The sequence below is a fragment of the Ammospiza caudacuta genome, chromosome 12 (genome assembly GCF_027887145.1).
Source record: "Ammospiza caudacuta isolate bAmmCau1 chromosome 12, bAmmCau1.pri, whole genome shotgun sequence".
Lineage (NCBI taxonomy): Eukaryota > Metazoa > Chordata > Aves > Passeriformes > Passerellidae > Ammospiza > Ammospiza caudacuta.
In genome coordinates this window covers 11,477,737-11,500,822 of record NC_080604.1, presented here as the reverse complement: position 1 = coordinate 11,500,822, position 23,086 = coordinate 11,477,737, and the positions used below count along the sequence as shown (strand labels likewise).

The window sequence follows — 23,086 nt, the reverse complement described above, 5'->3', positions numbered from 1 at the left end:
TAGTACAAATATATTTCATAACAAAAGGTTCAACAGGATCCAGCTAGAGCCAGCACAAAACAATGTGGAGAAATAGTTTAAGCTGATTTATTGTGGGTTTTCAAAAAGCAAGCCCTCACTGAGAATAACTCATGAGAGGTCTAATACCAGGAGAAGAGAGAAAGGAAATTTCAGGTGGGGGTGGGAGAGAAAGAATTATTGGGTCCTTGCAACTGCATAGCTCTGGGTAAATCTCTGCAAAGTTAGCACATAGGATCAGCTGTATTTTGTTTCAAGGAGGCTTTGCAGCAATATTTTAGAGAACATGAAGCCGAGATCAGAGGTGAAATGCCTGGTGTGTAGCTTAAAATTCATGGGTTGGATCTTCCCACCCCGTTCTTGATTAAACTGAGGATGAGGAGGGATTCTAGGGTTCCATGGACTGCTCTGGGGGGACACTCCTCCACTTTGATATCAGAGATGGGATTTGCCTTGGCAGAACTGGCTGCCAGACCTGCTGCTCTGAACCTGCAAGATCCCTGGAGACCTGGGCAACCCAGGGCTGGATCTGAGCTTTCCTGTGGCTGCTGCCCTTCTACAGAGCTCAGGAAGCCTGGAAAGGAGGATTATGACTTCTGCTTCCAGCAAGAAAAGGGGTAGGCATTGTCACACACACAGGACCAAGGAAGGGATGATGTGAGGGAACAGAACTGCCCCACGACCTGACTGGGAGGAATTCTGGAACTGGACATCCCAGCACTGTGCTTTGTCTGCTTCAGCCCTTGCTCAGTACAAGGTAGATAAAATGGAGGTCATATCTCCCAAGGGGAGCTACAGGGATAGATGCACAAAGTAGTCAGTGTCTGTCTGAAAAAACTGTGCAAAACATTGCTTAAATAGAAGACATCAGCTGCAAAATTCAAGTCAACCTGAAACCACCCCCAAATTTTTTAGATTAGCTTTAGGGTGTGGAGGGAGAATATGGCAAGAAACGAAAGAGTTTTTGGCACAGATCCCTTTGGAAATCAGGAAAAATAAAGTACTTCTGGTTAGTTTGATTAAAAATTCATTTTGACTTGGAAGCACAGCCACTGCAGGGCCACCACTCTCAATGGAGCCCCAACAGACAGGGAGTAAGAGCAAGAACAGTTTTCTCAGACTCTCCCTCCTCTTCACTTGCACTGAATGTTTAATGATTTCCAAAGGGACAAAAATGACTGTTTAGCCAGTCGTGTAGCAGTTTCTTCTTGAAATCAAAATGCAGACACTGCCTAGTGAGCCAAAGCCTTGGAAATAGGAAGGCCTGTGTGGTGAGATGGACTGTCCTTTCCAAGCACGAAAAAGCTGCAGTTGAAGGGCAAGAAGCTTCTGCACTGTCACTATCACTGAAACTCAGCATTACTCACTAGTTCAGTACTACACCTGCTCTGTGAACAAAAAAGGGGTTTTTTTAATATAAAAGTATGTCTCTGTTTCAAAGTAGCTGTGCAAAACCAGTTCCTTTTTACTGAACTCCCTTGAAGTCTTGGCATATTCAGAGCATTGGAACCTGTTCCAGTGACAAGTCATTATTGCTGCTGTAAGTTCATAGCCTGAAATCCAACTCAACCCTAATAGAGGAGAAGCTTCCTAGAAAGGAACAAGGTGTGATTCATTACGGGATGAGCTCAAGCCATGCAAGAATGCTCCTTACATGGCATCCCAGCCACATTTTTACAATTTAATCTCACTTTTTGGCATAGCACAGAAGATGGAAATAGACAGCAGTATTCAGTTATTGAGGTGAGGAGTTTTAGATATGCCTCTGTAGCTTCCAAATGATGGAAATTATTTTATTGAGTAAAGCCATCCCCCTGGTTAGATCCACACAAGTACATGGTAATCTTTAAGTTCTTAGGAACATGCTGCTTGCTTGGTTATTTTCAAATATTTGTTAAGAAGGGCTTGTGGTGTGAGACAAATAATCAAGTGCTCCAGAGAATATCACATCTAAGTGGTGCCACTTATGGCACCTGCTGGAGTCCTGTAAGACAAGTCTGCAGCCTTCTTCTGACCTCAATTCTTTTGCAAGGAATTTTTATGCAGGACATCACTCATACTCAGAACCCAGGTGCACCAGAGGTTCTTCACAGTCAATCCTCCCCCCAGATCCATGGGTCTCAAAAATGGGCTTTTCCATGGTTCAGGCTCTAGCATGACTCTGATCACCTCCAGTCTCAAGCTGCTGTTTCAGGGAGAGGTGGTACAGACAGCTCATGACCAGCAGTACTGAAAAAGTTGTTTCAGGGAGAATTCAGCTCAGCACCCCAGCACCTGTGCAGGGAAGGGGCTGAGAAGCACACACCTGGCACAGGAGGGTCTGAACATTTCTGAGCTATTCCTGCATATTCCTGAAAGTCCTTTGATCAGGCATTTGGGGCTTATGTGGGCAAACCTTCACTAGCTTGGAATCATAGAATGGTTTGGGTTGAAAGGGACCTTAAAGATCACTGGGTTCCAGCCCCCCTGTCATGGTCAGGGACACCTTCCAGGGAGAGAGCTGTGAATAAAGAAGGAGCAAGAAAGGAGATGACACTTTACCTGTTCTGTGAAGTCAAGATACTATGTTGTTATAACTTTTTAATGAAGCACTGTCAGTGCAATTCCTAGTTGTATGGCAATGGTTTAAAAAAGACTTCAATTCCCTGAAATACCTAGACCCAGTAATACTGTTTGTGGCCAGGCAATTCCACTCCTAATGTGGAACTCCTGATTACTTCCTGCACTGAGTCAATTGCCCATCCTCACTTTTACCTTCCTGACCCAATTTTTTCAGCAGTCCTCTGTGTTGGCAGAGATCTTAATTGGTTTTCCTTAACTAACTGACAAACTCGTTATAAGTTCAGATGTCAGAGGTAGCATGGGTCTCTAAATTGCCAAGTTTTTCCACATGATTTTCCAAATTCTAGGGTGGAATTATCCCATAAACTTGGAAGCTCAAGGATTTATTTCTTAATCATAAAGGGCTTATGTATATTTTAACATATTTTGAGATTAAACACATTAATTTCCAATGAAATCTTGGCACATCCCAGTGCTGTACTTCAGCCTTGCCCAGCTATGAGAGGAATCTTTGCAGCAAGAGGCTTTACAGGCTCTGTCAAAATCAATATCAGCAGCTACTCCTCTGGGAAATTAGGAATGTCACAGGCAAAGCGTTTGCCAAGGCTTTCAGCATGTTCCAATTAATTTACTATTCCATGTTTGCTGTAGACCTGAGGTAGGAAGGAAAGTTTAATGTAAGCAGTTCTACATGAGACATGGAATGCTGCTAAGACAATGATGACTGCAACAGGAGCTTTAAAGGCTGAAATGTTTATTCATGTTTTGGACCAAAGTGAATTTTAGTCACAGGTGAGGTGCAATGACTTACCTACAGATGACTTAAGAGTTGGATACAGACTTCAGCCTATGGATGCCAAATCAATATGTGTTATTTCTTGGCTGCACTGAGCTAATCTGGGTGTCCAAAGGCTTTAGCTGCTGCTTGGTTCCTAAAATGTTTTTATTTCTAACACCCATGCAGCTTCACCTCTCTCAGTGAGGGCTGCCATGCTAACACAAATAAGGAACATACCTGCCATGAGTTTTAATCACTGCCTTGTTGATTTGCTCTCAAAAAGGGCTGTATGTAATAGCTTTAAGCTCCAAAATGTGAATGGGGACCTGTCCAACTGGTGGTGCAACTACTAGAATAAAGATGGGTGGTAACAATAAAAGAAAAAGAGTATTTAGTTAGATGAGTCCTTGGCTGCAATCATTTTAGATGCAGGCAAAGAAAGCCAAAGGCATGTGGGATGTCTTTTCTGCAGAGAAGCTTAAAATAGAAAAGGAAATCAATACTCATTTACAGTATCTGGCAGTCACTGAACCAAAACATACATGTACACCTACAGCTGAGCAGAAATAACAACATTTATTTAAACCACAAGCTGTTATTCTGCTGCAGGAATGCTGTGTTTCATGTGGAACACTTCACCAGAGACTGTACCACTTATTTCTGACCATTTTAAAAAAGCCTCAACAATATCCAGAGCAAATGCTTTCAATACCACAGTTATTAACCCCACAGCTTCCCCTCCTTCCATTCCTGGCAAAGGAAGAGTGAGAGCTGGTGTGCAGGAGAATGTGCCCAGCAGGAAGCAAACCCCTGATGGGCAGGACCCTTAAATAATGCTTCAGAACAGAAATGTAAACCTGTGTGTAAAAATGAGGCAATGTTTCCACTATGCAAAATTACAGGCTTCAAAGGAAGGAATAGAGTTTAGCAAATCAGCATTCCCCAACCACCGAAAGTGAAATGAAATGTAAACAAAGTGAATCTGCTGATTGCTTGTTTTTTTCCCATTCCCCCGCTCTGAGAAATGTGACCAGTAAATAAACAGGATAAATAATAACAGCAGCTGGCTTTTGTACAACACTCCTCATACAGAAAACCCAAAATGCTTTACAAATGGTGCAACCAGGGCACTTGCACAAGGCAGGGATGAGTGGCACCTCAAGAGATTCTCTGATCCATTGCCCCACCCAAGTAAGGATCAACCCTTCTTCCCACTGCCACATAAACTGAGCACAAAGGTAAAAAGCCTTTTCTGCGGCAGGACAGCATGCCAGGGGCAAGGATGGACACACAGTGTGAGTAAAAACCTGACTCTAAAGCAGCCAGCAGAAGCTCAACAGCAGAGTTCAGACATCACCATGGGCTCCCTGTGCTACAGGGAAGGGGGCCACAGTGAACCTGGAAGGAATAAAGTCAATTAAAAAAAAAATCTTTCTGTCCTAATGGATTTTTGGGCATCTAAAAATGTCAGAAAGATGCTCTGTGCATTTTCAGGACAAGCTGGGTTGAGATGTTCCACATCTCTGTTTTGGGGACAGACAGAGGCTGACTGAATGCTGATTGCTTGATGTCTTTTTAATAACATGAGGTTATGAATGCTGCTCAGAATACAGATTTTAATGCTCCAAATATTGTAGACTAGCTCTCACATAAAATTGAAAAAATGAAGAAAAAGCTTAACCATTAAGTCAGCTGGATGTTATCTCACAGAAATTTAATTACTTACTGCTTCCTTGTCACTCCTAATGCCTTTCACCCAGCAAATTAAACCACTGCAGATTTCTGGAATTGACAATTGAATTTGAAAGCCCACTGAGATAGTTTTGAACATAGAAGTTAAAACTATGTTGAAAAATTATAAAAATAAGCTCATCTTGTCTGTTGGTGAACCAACAGACCTCCTGATATCTACTGCAAATTAAACCAAATTCTGTTTTAAAGAAAGGCCAATGATTTAGGTCTTATTCCCTCTCTCTGCAAGCTTCAAGCTTGAGCAAGGAAGAAAGAAAACATACAGAGCAAGACGTTTATCACAGGTCAGACAGACATCTGAAAAAGATCAGCAGTCTTTCTTGCACACCAAATCTATAGTAGTTTGTACATTTTCTCCTTACCTATCTGTACACAACACCAGAGCAAATGATAACTACCCAGTTACTGCTGAATGTTTGCCTTTAGCCCAGTTGTCAATATTTTGTCTCCCTTTTTATCCCCTGTTCTTTCTTTTCATTGATTGCCACTGAGACAATTTACTTGCAGCAGAAGTAAACTAATTCAGCAGAGAACAACTAATACATCACTTAGGAGATTTTATTTAAAATCTCTTTTAAAACATCAAGCATTCTTCAACCACCAGCTGCTCAAGAAATAACTTACTTTCTCTGGCAACTTTCATCTGGAGACTCCAGCCCCAGTTTGTATCACTTGGCTGGATGACTACACACAGTTGTAGACAAGGAAATGAAAGTATGGATAAGTTGTATGTCTGATTCTGTAAATCACTGGTTCATTGTGTCTAATGACTGTCTGGACCATGTTTTGCCTGTTCTCTGCTCCTCATTGTCTCCTTTTCTCTGTTTTTTGACACTAAATTCTCCAGGTCTAGCAAGTTGCCTTTGCCACCACTCAGTATGGGAGGATTCAGAGGCTTCCATCATCAAGTGAGTGCCTGCCAAGCAGAAACAAAGATAGTTCCTGGCTGCAGAGCCAGTGTCTGACACAGAAGGAGGGACTCCATGCCAGTAGAAGTCTGGTGTTACTCAAACTTCGTGCCTCATGAAGTTTGGTGTCACTCAAGGCTCCCTTCAGACACAAACATACTGCATCTGCCTGAGAGGAACGAGCACATTCCCAAGCAGAAAAAGACCAAGACCAAGACCTATCCCCTCTCCTACTGATGAGGATATCCCATAGGAGCAAGCTTGGAGGCAGGTAAATCTGACTGCAGTGCTGTGGCCACCAGCACAGCTGCCACCAGCTGTTCCCCTCCTGGCTCCAAGGCCACACCTTGGTACCACTGTGTGGGCAGTGACTCTGGTCAGCTTGGGGATGCCTTCCTGCCACCACCACCCAGTGACTCACCCAAGCCTGGTTGCTTCAGAAGATATTTGTGGCTGGGACTAGCCCAAGGTTGGTATTTGGGATTGCTGCACCAGTATTTTTCTTTCAGTTAACATAAGTGGAAGAGGAAACCCTAGAGGAGATATAATTCTAATGATGTCTAAAAACTTTACTTACCCTGATGTTTGCTGATTTCCTTCTTTCCTGTCATGGACAATAAGTCATACTGACACAGCGTCAGAATGGCTGTGCTGTGCAGTACAGGACAAGGATGGCTGGGTGTAGTTAAGGATGTGACTGGGGTGGGATGAGGTAAAGGACCTGCCTAAGCATATCTTTAGGGATCTCATGGGCAAGATGCAACACTATCTCCTTGGATACCTGGAATAATCAGCCATTTGCTATCAGGGTTGGGTCACATCTCTTGCATAAGGGACAATAGGAGGGTTCAAACTCTGGTGGCTTCCATTCAAGTGGGAACACATTAGGACAATGACACGCCTGAACCTAGGGAAGGCAGCTCAGCCAAATCTGTCTGCAGGGACAGCTCTTGGAACAATGCAATTTCCCTAGAAGAACAAAGAGGTCAGATGTTCACCCTGACTTTGAAAAGGACAAAGTCACAGCAGTCTGAAGGGAACTTCCAAGGCCAACTCCTCTGCTATAGACATCTAGAAAAAATAGCCTCTTCCAGCCAGAACAGCTGTACAGCCAGTTCTTGTAGATGTATCCACAGTGATCTAAAAGAGCTGCTGTGTGTTCCCAAGGGATGTTCCAGGAGTGCTAGAGAAATTGAAGGAAGGAACTGTGTGCAGCTCTTTTATTATTTTCACTCAACCCATATATTCCTTGTAGCAGTGAAGTAAAGTGCTCTTGCATCTGGAACCCTGCTATGATCACTGAGTTGTTTGCTTCAGCTATTGTGTCACTACCATCAAATATCTGGTTCAGAGCATTCCCAGTCTGATGAGATGAAAAAAGGATCAGTGGAGGATCTGCCCAGGTTAAAGATCTCTAAATGCTGAGTGACCAACTTGGGCATCCATTGGAGTCATGGCACAAAGCCAGTACTGATCATCACACTTGTATTCCAATTAAAAGCAAATGAACTGTTTGTTTTACAGATGCCAGGTTTGCTTATCCTTCAGTCTCTGGCAGAATAATTAGTAGAAAAATTATCTTTAGACCGTTTTTCTTCTTTTCTCCTATTTCTACCTCCGCTTCTTATATTCACCATGCTGGACAGCAATGTTTCCAATTCATCAGGTGGCACACAGAGCCAACACTGATTTTGCTTTTTCTTGCTGCTCTCAGGATCAGGATGAAATATTGCTGCTTTGAGACTCACAACAGGGAACTCCAAAAGTCACCTTGTTCCCAGACACTGATGTCACAAAGTTGTACGCCTGTGCTCTGAGGCCGATCCTAACAGGGCAATGAGCAAAAGGGACAGTTTAATTACAATTGTTATTCCATTTGCTATTCACCTTTTCCCTTGGTTTCTGGGGAATACAAGGCATATTTGCTCTTGGTGGGCATTCCTGTGGGGACTGAAAAAAAATTATGATACTGAAGAAGCCTGTTGGAAGTATCTGCAGTGAGAACCAAAGCAGCTCCCCTGTCTGTCAGAGTCCCTCTCACACAAAGCTGCTTTGCTAATTTGCCCATCCTCTGGAACCACATAAGGAATCATAAAAGGATGCCCCCATTCACAGTGAATAAGACAGTCACATGGAGCAGAGATAACAGAGGCATTAAAGGAACACATACACAGCTGATGAGAAGAAGGGATGCTTTAGAAACTCAGGCAGTAGCAGTACAGCAAGCAAAGCCTGGAATGTTGATTTGACAATGATCATTGTCATTTCCCTTTGCAGTGTGTGCAATGGGATCAGAAAAACAGAGGGGCTGAATTCATCCTACAGCAAACTGTGCTGACATAAGTCACTCTGCATCCTACAGATTTGGCTTTAATTTTGAGTTGACCTCATTAGTACAAACAAAGTGTTCTTCAAGAATGATGCTGAATTAGAAACTGCTTGAAATATTTCTAGAGACTAACACAATACACTATAATTAAAGACATTATAATCAGTGACTTGATTTCTTTTGCTCTGACTTTACTTTGCCTTATTTATTTATTCATTCACTTTGGAAAGGTCTGAAAGTCAAATTCAATTTTGTCATTTGCTCATGCTGGGAGCTGCGCTGTTCTTCTGGAAATGGCATGGAAGTGCTGGCAATGAGATGCCAAAACCATCAAGCAATATTTACAATTTAAGGGCCAGTTCAAATACAAAAGCAATTTGTATTTCTGCACCACAGGCACATCTGCAAAATCTTTGGGGAACAGAGAAATCTGTTTTCTCCTTATTGGCTTGGCCTTGCATTACTAACAAGTCAGAAAGAATGGCAGGCATTCTTCAAAGAGTAAAAGAAATGTAAAAAGTAAATAGAGAAGTGGGTGCCTTTTGTTTGTTTAATTTTGTATTTTTAAACACATCTCAGGTGTAGAACTGAAAGAACTCTTAGAAAGGCAGTTTACTCAGACAATTGCAGCTCTGTTTACTTAAACTGTGCTCACCATGTCTGAAGTTGAGCCAACCCATTCCAGTGTAAGTTAACAATGGCCTAGCAATGCCTCTGTGACCCACGGACAGAGAACCACAGGGGATCCAGGCAACCCTCTAAGTCCACCTAGAGACCACTGAGAGACACTCAAGCACCATGCTAACTAGCCAGGTTAAGGTTTCTCTTTGGTGACTGAGGAAGCTCACATTCATACATGTCTGGAAATCACATTTTCAAGTGCATCCTTTAGCTTCAAGAGTCTCAAGTGTCCAGCTTAAAGTGACTGATCTGCCAGGAGAGACTTGGGCATCACTGTCTGAAGTCAGTGGCAGCTACAGCTATGAGCACCTTTGAAAAAACTACTCTGAGTCAATAAATCTCACAGGATATACTTGAGGTCAAGAAGAGGGGCTAAAAGTGCCTCACAAAAAGCTACTTGTGCTTATCTAGGTAGTGGCAAGAATGGAGGAAGCATCTAGAAAAGGCTGCAGGGACATAGACCACAGAGGAAGAAGGTCACCTCTGAAGTTCCCCAGGCCCTTTAGGGGCCTCAAAGGAAATGTCTTTACTTCTCTTCCCAACTTTCCTTCCCCTTCCTCACCAGCATCTATTCTTAGCAGCTTTGTCTGAGAGCTGAGAATAGAACTTGGTTTCTTAATTCCTCACCTCCTGTTACCTCATATTTTGTCTCAGAGTGCTCAGGGTGGTGACAGAGGTTTAAGCCTTGCTTATGTTTACACAGTGACTGCTTTCCTGTTAAGTAGGGTTTCTTTGGCTACTGGGACATGCTATAGGCATGAGATCAGCCCTGTTTGGTTCTAATGATTTAATTCTTTCAAACAACATTACAGAGACCTGAAAGTGCCATGCCTTGCCCAGATCCTAAGTGTTGCACTCAGCAGTGAGCACTTGGTGCCAAAGAGTTACCCATTTTCATGGTCCACAAGTTCTGCTGTTGGCACAAAACATGAAAACACCACCAGAACACGCTGCTTTTTCTTCCCTGCTGCATTCAGCAAGGGGAGACCACTTAATTACACTTTAAGATGGAACTGGCTTAACAAGTTGGGCAGCCTGCAGGGCTGCTGGCCAGGGAAGCTGCACCTGTACTGCTGCCAGCAGGCAGCAAGAGAAGACGACACCCAGGGCCCAGCTCTGCTGTTGGGAGTGACTTCCCACGCCAAAAACAAGTGGAAAACACTGTCTTTCTTCTTCCTTAGCCCCATTACTCCTTACTCCATCTACCCCATCTAATCATTATGACATCTGAGTGGCTTTGTGTGTCAGCTTCCTGTGAAGTAATCACCTAAATCCCCCTCTGAAACAAAGGAGACCCTGCTGAGGAACTCACAATAGGTGCCTTTCACTGGCAGGACAACCTTGGCCTCAGTGGCACTTACAACAAAGCTTCCATATGTGCACCAGTATGGGCTGATCAGTCAGATCAACACCACACCGGATCAGAGCCTGGGCATTTGTGAGCATGAAGCAGTAATGCCTCTCAAAATTTCTCCATCTTCCTGAAAAAATAGTTTTTTGGTGGTTGTTCTTTTGTGTTTTTTTTTTAAATATGCTATAACACATTAATCTGCTACAGACTTTTATCCACATTTATGAGTCTGTTCAACGAGATAAAAAAGAAGCACCAGCTCCAAGGGGTGGTGTCTGTCAGTCATCCCCACTTTCAGAGACTGCCTGGCCATTGTCTGCTCTTCAAGCCCAGGCTGGGGCTACTTTTTAATATTTCCTTTGGCAGACATCCTGGGTTTTCCCCCTCCCTGGGGGAGGGATCAAGGGCGATAAGTTCTACTCTAATAGAAGACAAGTCAATGATAATCTTTGGGCATCTGCAGTGAAGAGGTATTTCCACAGCTCTAGCTGGGATTAGGCACATAATGGATCAATGAAAGATCTCACCATTTGACAGTTATAGCATCATTCATTAGCGTTAAGATTTGAACCTGAATCAACAATTGAGTTAGAAGATTGAAAGAATTGCTTTCAGTATTTGAAATAAATTGTAACAGGCCTGTAAAAGTCCCCTGAGGTGTCTCTCTTTCTCTTCCTATACATATATATAGAGAGATCGGTTCTGCTGAATGCTTAAAATTAGATTAAAGTTGCTGAGCTTCTACAGGAAGAAGAAAAAGCAGAGCTTCTTATGTAAAGTGAAAGGGGGCAAAATAATGTATTTTTGGTTTGCCTATCAAAGCACTTCAAGAGCAGTCTTGATCACAGGATCCAGGCACTGACTTGTTATTCAGTCACTTACCATGTCTCATATATAACAATTCACGAAGAGCTAATAATAAACAATACGCCCCCTCCTTATACACAAACATGCAAACACACACACAGGAGCTCCTTGTAAATGAGCAACACTGATCCCATCCACTTTTCTTGTCACAAAACTAGGACAAGTTCACTCTTAATTAACTGCTTGGTGCACAGACCACTAAAAAATTAACTACCCAGAGGACTTAGACACCAAGTTTTCACTCTCAGCTACTTATCATTTCTGGAACAAAGATCCATCCACCCACCACTAATTTAGCAAGAAATTAAAAGTGATAAAAAAGCAGTTCCACAACTGGGTGATAAATGTTATGGGTAGTTAATGATTAATTACCACTATAATACAAAACAGCCTGGTTTTACTGTAGAACTTTAATTTCATAGCATTACTTTTCCATAAAGGCAATTTTCAGGTTTGTGCAAAGACTATGTAATGCATCAGTGCCAAAAACCTTCCTGAAAGGCAGTGAGGAGAAGCAACTATGAAATGCTCTGTAGACCAGGAGATCTTGACCCAGAACTCTGCCCTACAGCCCAGCCTGGGCCATGGAGCTGTGGCGGGGTGGCTGCACTGTCCTCCCCTCTGGGGCCAGTACATTTTGGTGCTTGCCCGCCCTCTGTACTACCTGAGTGCTAACCCAGCCCTATGTTATTCCCACTGTCCCTTAGTTTTGTAGGCATAAACCCCAAGGCCAGCTAACTTGGTCCTGTATCCCTCTCTCAGAGCAGTTGCCAGGCTGGTTTGGGCAGAGGATGGTGTCTAACCTGTTGGGTCATCAATAAATAAGGATAAAGTTTAACTCCCTACTACAGATTGAACAACTTGTTCCTGTGACTGTTCTATAGCTATATAAAATCAACACAGCTCTTCCTGTTGGCTTGCAAAAAAAGTAAACAATTAAGCAATACCCAGATTTTTATGAAGTAGATACCTAAATAACTAGTGGCAGCACAAATACATGCCAAGCCAGTAGATGCTGGAAGAAGAAAGATCATAACTACGGGAGCCACATCAGATCATAATTAGCACAGAAAGCTATTAAAGAGATTATTTAAATTATGACAAAATATTAGAAAAAATTCTCTATCTGATTCTTTATCTGCGTTTATTACACAGGTCAGTTTTGAAATTGCAATTGCCAGTGAGAGAGCTCCCTGAATCATTTACTAAGTATAAATAATTTAACACCAGTCCAAAAGCAATGCAGTCAAACCTTCTGCCTGTTGCCCTGCTACTACTATTGAAACTGAACTCAGATGCTGATGTTAAGTTTGTTGACAGTGAGAAAATCAGCAAGAGTGAACATTCCAAAGCCTGTATCTGTGCCCTCCATGACTGCCTGTGCTATTAGTTTGGGGATAGCTGTTTACTGCTGATAGGCATCAGCCACCTGCCAGAGCAGAATATTGAACTGCCAACCAAGCCAGCTGTGCATGGAATGACAGCAGCTCCACGTTTATACCTGCAAGGCTGACTCAAGCAAGTTAAGGTTTGGAGAATGCAATTTTTACAGTAGGGACTTTCTCACCTGAGAGAAAACTCTCTTAGGGGCTCTATAAAGCTCCATGTACAGGGCCCAGTAATGCCAGTCAAGCTATAAATAATAATTTCATTAACAGAATCGTATCTAGTGATAGTAGAAAGGACATTTGTTCGAAAGTGCTCACCTGGGAGATGCTTCTGGCTTCCAATACCTGCAGAAGAGGTACTGCCCATCAGCATTGATGATATGGGGCAGATCCTTGTATGGGATGTTCTGAGGACTCCGCTTTGGTGAACTTTCCTCTGGCATTCTGGAAGAATGACCTGCAAGGTGTTAGAAGAAACAAGACATACTTTAAAACAGGTGGAAACAAGATAAAAGCTGATGAGCTTAGCAGCCACAGACACTCAAGAAAGTCAATCAGTAAGGCAAGTACCACTGATGGGAGGCTGCTCCCAAAACAACAGCCAAAGAGCCCCCAAAATCACTGCGTTAAACAGAAATGTAGCAAATGTTTTTGTTCAGAAAAGGCTCACATTTAGAGGTAGAGCATTAAGCGGGGGAGGGAATAATAAGAAAGGAAGAGCAATCCACCATCAGTACTTCATTTACGGCTTTCTATTCCACACTTCTCCCATCTGAGTTTATTTTGCATCATTTTGTGAAGCGGATCCTAAAGAGAATATTTTAACTGCAATCAAGAGCAAATTATGCAGCAATCGCTACAGATATGAAAAGACAGCTGCATAAAAGATTTATCTCTGGCGGAACATCTCCAAAGAACAGTGGTGGGTACACAGCAGAGGTATCTGCCACCGTGTCATCATTAAGATCTTCTCTGACAGACAGGAAGGTGGCGGCGGCGGCGGGGAGTGAAACATCTCCAAGAGAATTCGCCACGAACCTGTTTTCATCCTGTGCAAGGGTTTGCATTCTAGAGAGGAGCAGGCATGGCAAGTCAAACGCAAGCAGAGGAGGCTTTTTGCATCTCGCTGCGGAGCCGCGCTCGCAGCCCGGCAGCCCCGCGGGTCCCTCCCGGCGCTGCGGGCGCGGGGCTCGCCCCGGCTCCTCTCCCGGCTCGCTCGCTCTCGGAGGAAAGTCGCTTGGGTAATTCACCACTTCTCGTTCATCACTTTTGTTTTTTTTTCTCTTCTCAAACAAATTGCGTGTGCGGGCTGAAGTGGCGGTGGTGGGAGGGGAGGCTGGGAAGGGCTGGGGAGAGGGAGGGCAGGCGGGTGGGAAAGCTGCAGTCCACTTTCCAGAAGCTGCTGCACGCACATCAAAGGCACCTTGAGCACATGCAGCTGGAGCAGCTCACAAAGTTCCTGCCGCGGCAGGTTGTTTGCAACTTTACTTCCTTCCTGCCACTTACAGTTCGGAGGCCGCGGCGCCGGGGGGAGGCGAGGGAGGGGGAGACCTTTCCTCAAAGCGATCCCCGCTGCGAAGCCATCTCTCGTGTCAGCGCAACTTCCCCAGCCCCGCGCTGCCAGGCGGCGAGCGGGAGGGAGGGGAGCAGGAGGAGGAGGAGGAGGAGGAGGAGAGGGAGGAGGGAGGATCCAAGCACCGACGCGATGCCAGGTCGCCAGCCCCGCACACGCATCCTCCAGCCGCGGCCGGGCGCGGCGGCCCCGCGGAGCCGAAGCGCGGTGGCTCCACCGCACGGTGCGCACGGGCTGATCCCGGAGAGAGGGACAGCGGCGGAAGGGCGGTGGGCGGGTGGATACAGGGATGGATGGAGGATGGAAGGAGGATGCGTGGATGGATGAAAGGATGCATGGACGGATGCATAGATGCGTGGATGGATGAAAGGATGGAGGAGGGGCGGGCGGTGCTGCCGCACCCTCGGCTGGGCTGGGCCGGGCTGGGCGGGCAGCGGGGGAGCCCCGCGGTGCCCCGGGCGGAGGCTCGGCCGCCCCTTGCCCGGTGCCCTCCCGCGGGGGCTCCGCTCCGGCTCCGCCGTCCCGTTGGGCTGGAGCGGCCACAGCGCTCCCGCAGCACCGGCACCGGGATCGGGCACCGGGATCGGGCACAGGAGCGGCTCAGCTGCGGGCTGGGGGACAGCGGAGACAGCCCGGGGACCGGGGCAGTGGCAGCTGAATTTCAGACACAGGACACCATGGAGCCGTGCTGCCTCCTGGGCATCCCGGTCCGAACAGCTCCTTGGCATCCCAACACCAAACTTCGCTGTTTAATGTTCACCTCTTCAGGCTTCGGAGCCATAGTGGGGAGCTCACTCCGATACCAGTTCAGAGACGTGCCCAAGCTTTGCAGCCTCATTCAGGGTAAAGGCCATTTATAAACACAGCATATGATTTATACTCACATAAATCATTATGTCACTATAGACTATATGCAATACATGTGCTGCTACTCTGTAATGTGAGATCTGTTTGGTGGTATGTGATACTTGCTTATAAAAATTGTCACAGCAAGGTTCCCTGAAGCCAAAATAGCTCCCCAGCTTTAAGGGGAGCTATCCCAATAGAGAATTTTGTCATTTAATACTGCTAAGTGGTTAGCATTGATTGAGCACAGATTCATGCCTTTTAGATTTCATCAGCTCCTTTCATTTTTACATGCCTACATATGCTTAGAGGTCTCAAGCCTTTCTAAGAAGAGGCAGCTATTAACCTTATTTTTGAAGTGAAGCAACATGCTCATCAAGTGTAAATCTGTGAACAAAGGTCAAAGAAAGGAAAGAAATGCATGCTAACACTAATAACAATAAATGCAAAATCCCAGAAATGGCCCATATAAAAATAAAAAGGAAATCAAAACTATATTTTATTTTACTCATCTTTCAGGGTCATTTATATTAAATGCCTAGGGGGGTGTTAGTTATAAATGGAAAAAGCAAAATTACATATTCCTGTAACTGCTGTTGTTTGGGGGAAAAAAGTGAACAAAACCAACATTTATGGTTGTTTATAATGAGTGAGATTTAGGTCAGATGGCCCTTAAGCAGAGCTGGGAGCTGTACCTGGAGCTGTACCATTTGCTAGGCCAGTTACTATCTAAGTATGAATGGGTGGAATTAAAGAGCTATCACAAGCCAGCTCCAGAGTTGGTAGAAGCAAGAACATATATAATTATTTAAATGATACAGATCAGATAATAACTGGATTAAGAAGAAAAGAAAGAAGGAAAGAAGCCTCTTCCCCCGCTCAGGGTTTATCTGCCAGGAACACTTTACTGCTTCCCTACAGCCATCCATGAAATCTGATGCCAGGAACAGGCTCCTCTCCTGCTGTGGTGTTGGGAATATCAGAGTTCCCAGGGCCACAGAAGGGTGGAGGGAGTTGAGGAGAAAATCTCTTTTTAAACTTCTGGATAAAAATAGCATCTCAAGGAAAACGACCTTTGTTGGGACACAAGGGCGAGACCCTGACTTTGAGAGCCTGCCCTGGCCAGCCCAGATACATGATTCCCTTGGTGCCCTGTTAACCTCAGTGTGGCTAAAATTGGAGACAGCATAACTGTGGTGCAGCCTGCCCTCCCTGCAGGCCCAGGCCCTCACCACAGCACTGGAATGAAGAATCAACCAGCAGCTCCTTCCCTTCTCACCAGCTTCCCTAAGACCCCAGGAGTTTGAGGGCATTTCTTCCCATGGGTGACAAACACTTCCCCATCTCAGTGTCAGCAACATGAAAATGAATGAGGAGAAGCTGCTGATTTGTTGTCTTATAATTTTGCAGAGTTTAAGCTGTGAATGAAAAGCCACTGGAGAAAACTGGATTGTGTGTGGGGAATTCATGTACCTGATACCCAGGTTTCAGCAGAGCAATTGCTGCATACTGCCTCCCTGTGAGAAATCAAAGGGATGCCCGAGCATGCAGTATTTATGAGATTGTAACATCTCCTCTTGTCTTGGTAGAGTGAAATACATTTCAGAAGCAGAGCTTAGGCTAAATCAACTTCTAATAAAAAATAAATTCACATTTGGTGAATCTTTATACTAACTCAGCAATTACTCAATCCTTGTAGGGAAGGATGTTTGGTTTATTAAAGGCTGAGCCCTACTTAATTAAATATCTGTATTGATCCCCAAGGTATGCACAGAAATATAGAGAAAAGGGGTATTTGCTTTCAGATGAAGCAAATTTTAGGGAAAGAATCAATTGCTAGAATGACAGAGTAAATACATGTAATGAAACTTGATATCACAGCGAGAGGAGAGGAGAGGAGAGGAGAGGAGAGGAGAGGAGAGGAGAGGAGAGGAGAGAAGAGGAGAGGAGAGGAGAGGAGAGGAGAGGAGAGGAGAGGAGAGGAGAGGAGAGGAGAGGAGAGGAGAGGAGAGGAGAGGAGAGGAGAGGAGAGGAGAGGAGAGGAGAGGAGAGGAGAGGAGAGGAGAGGAGAGGAGAGGAGAGGAGAGGAGAGGAGAGGAGAGGAGGAGGAGAAGGATGAGGCTGGTGTGTAGCTCTGATAGCAGGGTAAGGGAACAAGGAACAAGGACCTTCTTTGCAGTTAGGCTTTTGTTCCCAAAATGAATTTTTAATGGATCCTATCCTGTTGGCATGCAAAGGTAAATAGACTGTATGAGACCCTCCTGCTCTTGTTGACAGCACCATGTTCCTAAGTTTTAAAGCAGTGGTTTCGTGTGAGGAGTAGATTTGATAGGCTGTGTGTGCTAAACCACTTGGGATTCTGCTCACCAGGACCACAAAGTGAACTTTTGCTGAAAAGAAGGAGGAAAAAACATCAGAGAAGGAGGACAGAATAATAAAATATATTAGTAGTATGTGGTTATGGAAGAATCTGCTGCAAAACCAGAAAAATGCTGGAAGTTACAGTAGCCAGGGAGCAGCTGGAGAGAGCAACACACAGCACAAGCAATAGAACATCTGGGAAATGATGGGAAATGAAGCATGAAGAGGAAGAATTGAAATCAAGTGAAAATCAAAGAAGCCAATGCTACTAAAGCTGTCAGTTTAGAGTAACTAATTTGAATTTTCCCTTCTCTTTGGCTGTTTTTTAAATTATTATTATTAATCCTTAGATGGAGTCCAGGCATTCACCTTTACTTATTTCTGTAATCTGCCTTTGCTTTTCTGTTGGTTTTCCTGAACAAGACATGTATGGGGATGAGGCAGGAGTGGGGGCTGGGATCACCTGTTCTCACTTGCCTGTAAAATATCTCTTTTAATGTCTTGCAGCCAAAAAAGAAGCTTGGTGTCAGGCAAACCAGACTGAGGAAGAATATACTAGAGGAAAATACTGTATTGATCAGGTTAATCTTAACAATGTCAGGAGGAATTATAAGTAGCTCAAGATTGTTCTGCAAAATTCTACGGCCTCACAAATTGGTGTGACAGCAGAAAGGCTGAAGGGTAAGCACAGGGAACACATGAGTATCACAGAAATTGTTTGCAGGCTTCCACTCATTTGTGGCCCCTTAGTAATCTCACCTTCCCTAATCAGTAGGAATAAAACTATTAGATTAAGCTACAAGTGGGTTAATACCCCTAGATGTAAACTACAGTCAAATAATAAAGCAATTTTACCATGTAAATAAAAATAATTAGTGGCAAACATAGTCCTAATTTTTTGTAGGTAATAAAAACTTGCATATCATGCTGTAATGAAAAGTCATAAATCTGTGACTTGCAAACAGCAGCTGTATGAGTGGAGTGATTATTATCTTGCCTGTGCTGCTTATTTGACAGGGCAAAAAATACACACTTAAAAAACCAGTAATTGAATATCAGTTTCAGCTTTTTAAACTGATGCAGGGAAGATTACCTATCCTACACAGATGCTAATTTGAGAACTGGTTGTTTTTCATTACAGAAGCAATGCGTATTTTGTTGGGTGGTTCAGTTGGTTTTTTTGTTTGAGTTTTTTTAACTAAAACCCCCACAAGATTATTAGTACCAGATTCTGAGACATTTTTAGTATTAAGAGGAAGGCATCTTCCAGAGGCAGGAAATTCAAAATGAGAGTGGAAATTCTGCCCTAGAGCTTTTTTCCATAGGAGGGAGGTTCATGGAGTTATTTTGGCAGCCTTTTGGTTTGAGAACAGCTCTGCCTTGGGAACGAAGAGGTTTTCACAGAGGTCTGGAAGTGCACAGGCTGAGCTGTGCCAGCACTAGAGGGCACAGCCTCAGCTCTGCTGCATGTGGGCATTGCAGCCCGACCAAAAAACCCTCAGCTGGGCTGGTTTGGGCTGTTTTTATTCATTCTACCCTTTATCTAGAGGTTTTCTTTAGACATCTGTCCATTTTTATCTTTGCAATGTCTAAATAAAAGTTTCCTGTACTGGTATATAATTAGTCCAGTTTTCCCTCTGGATTTGTACTCATCCCTAGAATGTACTTCAGTGGTGTAAGGAGAAAGGGAAATCCTGCCCTTGTCAGTGTGAGCACAGACAGCTTAAAGGATGTTTTCACAGAATGGCATTTCCTTGCATATGGCCATAGTAATGTTCATAAAATGTTGGCCACCGTGGCAGAAAAAGGTTTTGGGGGCAGAAAACAAAATCAAAAGGAACCTGAAGGAGAAGGTCCAAACCTTGGAATTTTAATATGCATAAAAATCAGAGTAAGATGACACTATGAATTTTCTCTAGCAGGAATTATGGTCACAGTTTTGAGGAGTACCTGGCCATTTCTTTTCTCATTTTTATTCCTCAGGTTGACTGCATAACCCACTCTTACAAACCCAGCATTATTGCACCAGGGCTAAATGCTGCAGCCAAAAGCCAGCCCTGCCCTGCCACGCTGAGAGTGGTGCTTTATTTTGGTAGCTGAACTGGAAGCATTGACTGGAGAAGGGCTGTTATTGTGCTGCCTGCTTTTCTTGCCTGCTTTGCAATTGACAAGGCATCATTTATCACGCTTTGCATTCCAATTTTTCTTTGCACGTTTTCCAGCTCATCATAACATAATTATGTTTCTGTTTCCTTCAGCCAGGGGCTGATACTTTCTTTTACTAAGACAACAGCTGCACTGCACAACCTTGATGAATCCCCATAAGGGTGAAAAGAGTCTGTGGTGCTTGTTTCTGCCTTGGCAACCCAAATGTTCAGGCTCTTTTTTGTGACAAATGCTGCTCTAAAATGCACCCAACCCTGATGCTTTCATAGCATTTCTCAAAATTGGGTTTTATATTGTAAATTAGACTTTAAATATTAAACATTCTGCCTGGTTTGTAATTTTAAAGGCTTCCTTTGTTACATTTCTCTTTGTGGTGTTTATAGGTTATAGACTCTGGATGGAATTTAGAAGGCTGTAGTCACTGATGTGAAATTTGTATTTTGAATGAAATTGACTTTATGTGTGACAATAAGCACAATCTGAAGGTCTGTTTTATGTCCCTAAAGAGCATCTTAAGGCAGCTTTCACAGTACAGGTGAATCATTTCCTTGATTACAGCCTCCGTTGCTCCAGCCTCATTGTGGCATAAAGGTAATTACAGAAACCCCATCTCTGAAGGGCATTAACTGCTAATGATGGGAAAAGACTCACAGTATTTTTATTATCAGTAGTTGAGATATTTTATTTAACTCTAATGCAGTACTCTGAACCTGAGATTTTAAAGTACTTCAGAAAGAAAGAATGATTTCTGTATTTTACATAGGAGAAACCAGTGCAGAGAAAATCAGGGCTCAATACTGGAGGCAAGCTGAGGGCAGAATCCATTCTTAATGCTACTGGTTTTGCTTACCCAATTATACCATTACTAATTCCAATTTCATCTCAAAATCTATCCATCAGAGCACTCTGTACAGTGGAAGCAGCAATGTTTTCAGCCACTGAATATTGCCCAGGTTTGTAAATATATGGGATATTGTGGCCTGGACAATACCACAGCCTGGACAATTGCATTATTCAGGGCAACATTTTCCCTACAGTTTTGTTTCTATGATATTGTTCTGGTGCTGTTACTCCTGCCACTATCATTTGAAGATTGTTTGTATTTATACATAAAAATTACAATAAATCTGTAAGTGGAGACAAGAGTTTAACTGATATGATCAGTCCTATCAGCCATATCCATGTGCTCCATGATCTAAGGATTCCTTGGGACACTTGAGAGTATTTTAGTTTTGTGATGTTTGAGCTCTGCCCAGCACACTGGACACTGATGCAATTGCCTGGAAAGCAATTAGATATTGGTGTTGATGGCAACTCTCCCTGCCCAGCCAGGGCCAATTTCTCTCAATGGTTGTGCTGCTGATAACAAAATCAGTGGCTGCTTGTGTTGGAAAGACAATGAACACCTGGCTCATGAGAGGAGCCTGCCCTGTGCTCCTTCCTCCTTATAATCCTGAGGCAAATTCAGGTATATTTCACTCAGACCTATTTTAGCTTTTTTTTAATCTATCATCAGTTTCTTTACTCAGTCCACTCATGTTCAATATAAGATGTGCATTCTCCTTCTGATTCATGTACAGTAATTACTTCCTAACATCTGCCTAACAGATTTTGTAAGAAAAGTAACTCTTCAAATATTAAGAAGAAAAAATTAATGTATGAAATCTTTGAAATCTCCCTTACTGAGGTTTGTGATCCACAGCTACTGGATTCATTTCCCAGCCAGGAAGCTGGTTCAGCAAAACAGCTGCATTGGTTATTTAACAAACTGGAGGCCTGATCCTGCTCACACTGATGCACAGCTGGAATAGCACCAGAGAAAATAAAAAATAGTGTGAAATATATGTTGCAGAAAAAAATAAAGCATTGTGCTATGGAACAACAAAAGAACTGTGGCAGATACCCTGTCACCCTGGTATAGGTGTTAGGCAGGATCTTAATGTCTTGCAGAAACCTCACCCCAAATGCACTGCTAGCTTCTGGGAGGGCTCTTTTACTGTGGTGGCACCAGGTGACCAACAGAACTAAGGCCCAGTTGTGCTCAGCTGTGCCCTAATACTATGAAATCACAGGTGACCTGTTCTGTACTAAGTACTCATCACTGCTTGCATCTGGTTCATAATTATTCCCTCTCACTTATTTAATTTTCACAGTGTCTGCTACAATTATTTTATACTTTCTACCCCAGAAGAATGCACTCACTGATTTTTCTCCTAGGCTGAATTAATGCATGTGGTAATTGACTCAGGAGTACACAGAAAGGAGAAGTCAAAGGAGAAGCATTGCAGTGAAAAATGGGACAAATCATCCCAAAGCATCTCCTGTGTAAGATGGCAATGCTTCTTGGACAATCTCAGGACATGAAGGGATGGTTACCAGAGCCTTGTTTGCGCTAGAGATGTGTCTTCAACCCCCAAGGCCATCAACACCTGCCATCTGATCTTATTGTAAAATTAGTAGCATGTACTGTTAATAACATCACAAGTTACAGTATCTGAGAGTTCACTCCCCAGACCTCATCCTGTTTCCTCCAACACAAGTTATCCATTTATCTTGGCTGCAGTCTGACTCTCCTGTAGCACAGGTATCTGTGCTTTTGTTTGTGCTGGGGAGGCAGTGGCATCTGCAGCTGCTGGGGACTCCTAACACCAATTCACATTCCTGCTGCAGACCTGTTGGAGGGGATTCCTGAACTCTTGCAGATGGGAACATTCCAGCCCACAGTACTATGCTCTGACACCAGCACGTGCTTATTTTCACTTGTTGACTTTTTCAGGTACATTACTGAACCTCCTCTGGAGCTACAGTAAGTTTTTAAATGGAAACTGAGGTTTGGAGATGCTGCACTTTCAGACACAAGAGGAGGGTGAGCTCCTGGATGGAGATATCTACATGAAGCTTCATCAGTGCTAGACCTTGGGGGGTTTGAGGAAGAGGACAGCACATGGGAGGCTGCAACATTCAGCTCCTAAGCTGGAGAGTCTCTCTTTCCCTCCCGTGCTATGAAATGTGTACAAGAAGCACTGACCAGCACATGCAGCCTCACCCCATCCCAAGACCTCTGCCAAGACCCCTAGGAATGGGATTACAGCAGCAGATATGCTGTGGTTTAAATCAAGGATAAATTCCTCCTTTAGTTTTGTGGGGCTGTGTGAAATGAGGCAGGGCTGAGAGCAATGCAGGGATGTCTGCTGGAGCCCAAAGCTCCCCCTGCAGCCAGCCAGCCACGTTCCCCAGGCTGCACCCGGCACACGGAGCTCTGCTCTGCCTCATCTGCCTCCTCCTCTGTGCCCAGTTTCAAATCTCTTCAGCAATATGTTCTGCAACAATTAAGGATTTCTGGGGCAACTCCATTAAGATCACAAAGATATCCTTCTGCTTTGAAATATGTGAGCATGAATGATCCATTCAGCACAGCACCCCTTGGCCACTCATATCTCTCTGATGATCAAATATATTTTTAATTATCAATCTATCTAAGGGGATTTTTTTTTCTCTAGACAATA

At 43.8% G+C, this 23,086-nt stretch overlaps 1 protein-coding gene across 3 annotated transcripts in view; it reads right to left on the bottom strand.

Annotated features, from left to right (window-relative positions):
• Window positions 1-14,344, bottom strand: part of MGLL (monoglyceride lipase) — a 62,015-nt gene extending 47,671 nt beyond the window's left edge. The window contains exons 1-2 of one of the 3 annotated variants that reach the window (XM_058813197.1): window positions 14,141-14,344; window positions 12,953-13,091 (exon numbers count right to left, since the gene is read on the bottom strand). In XM_058813197.1, coding sequence (XP_058669180.1) covers window positions 12,953-13,077 — 125 coding nt within the window. In that variant the 5' untranslated portion in view covers window positions 13,078-13,091; window positions 14,141-14,344. Of the gene's footprint in view, window positions 1-12,952; window positions 13,092-13,371; window positions 13,411-13,672; window positions 13,983-14,140 lie in introns of those variants that run through there. The other 2 variants (XM_058813196.1, XM_058813198.1) reach the window with 2 other exon arrangements.
• Between the last annotated feature and the right edge of the window lie 8,742 nt (window positions 14,345-23,086).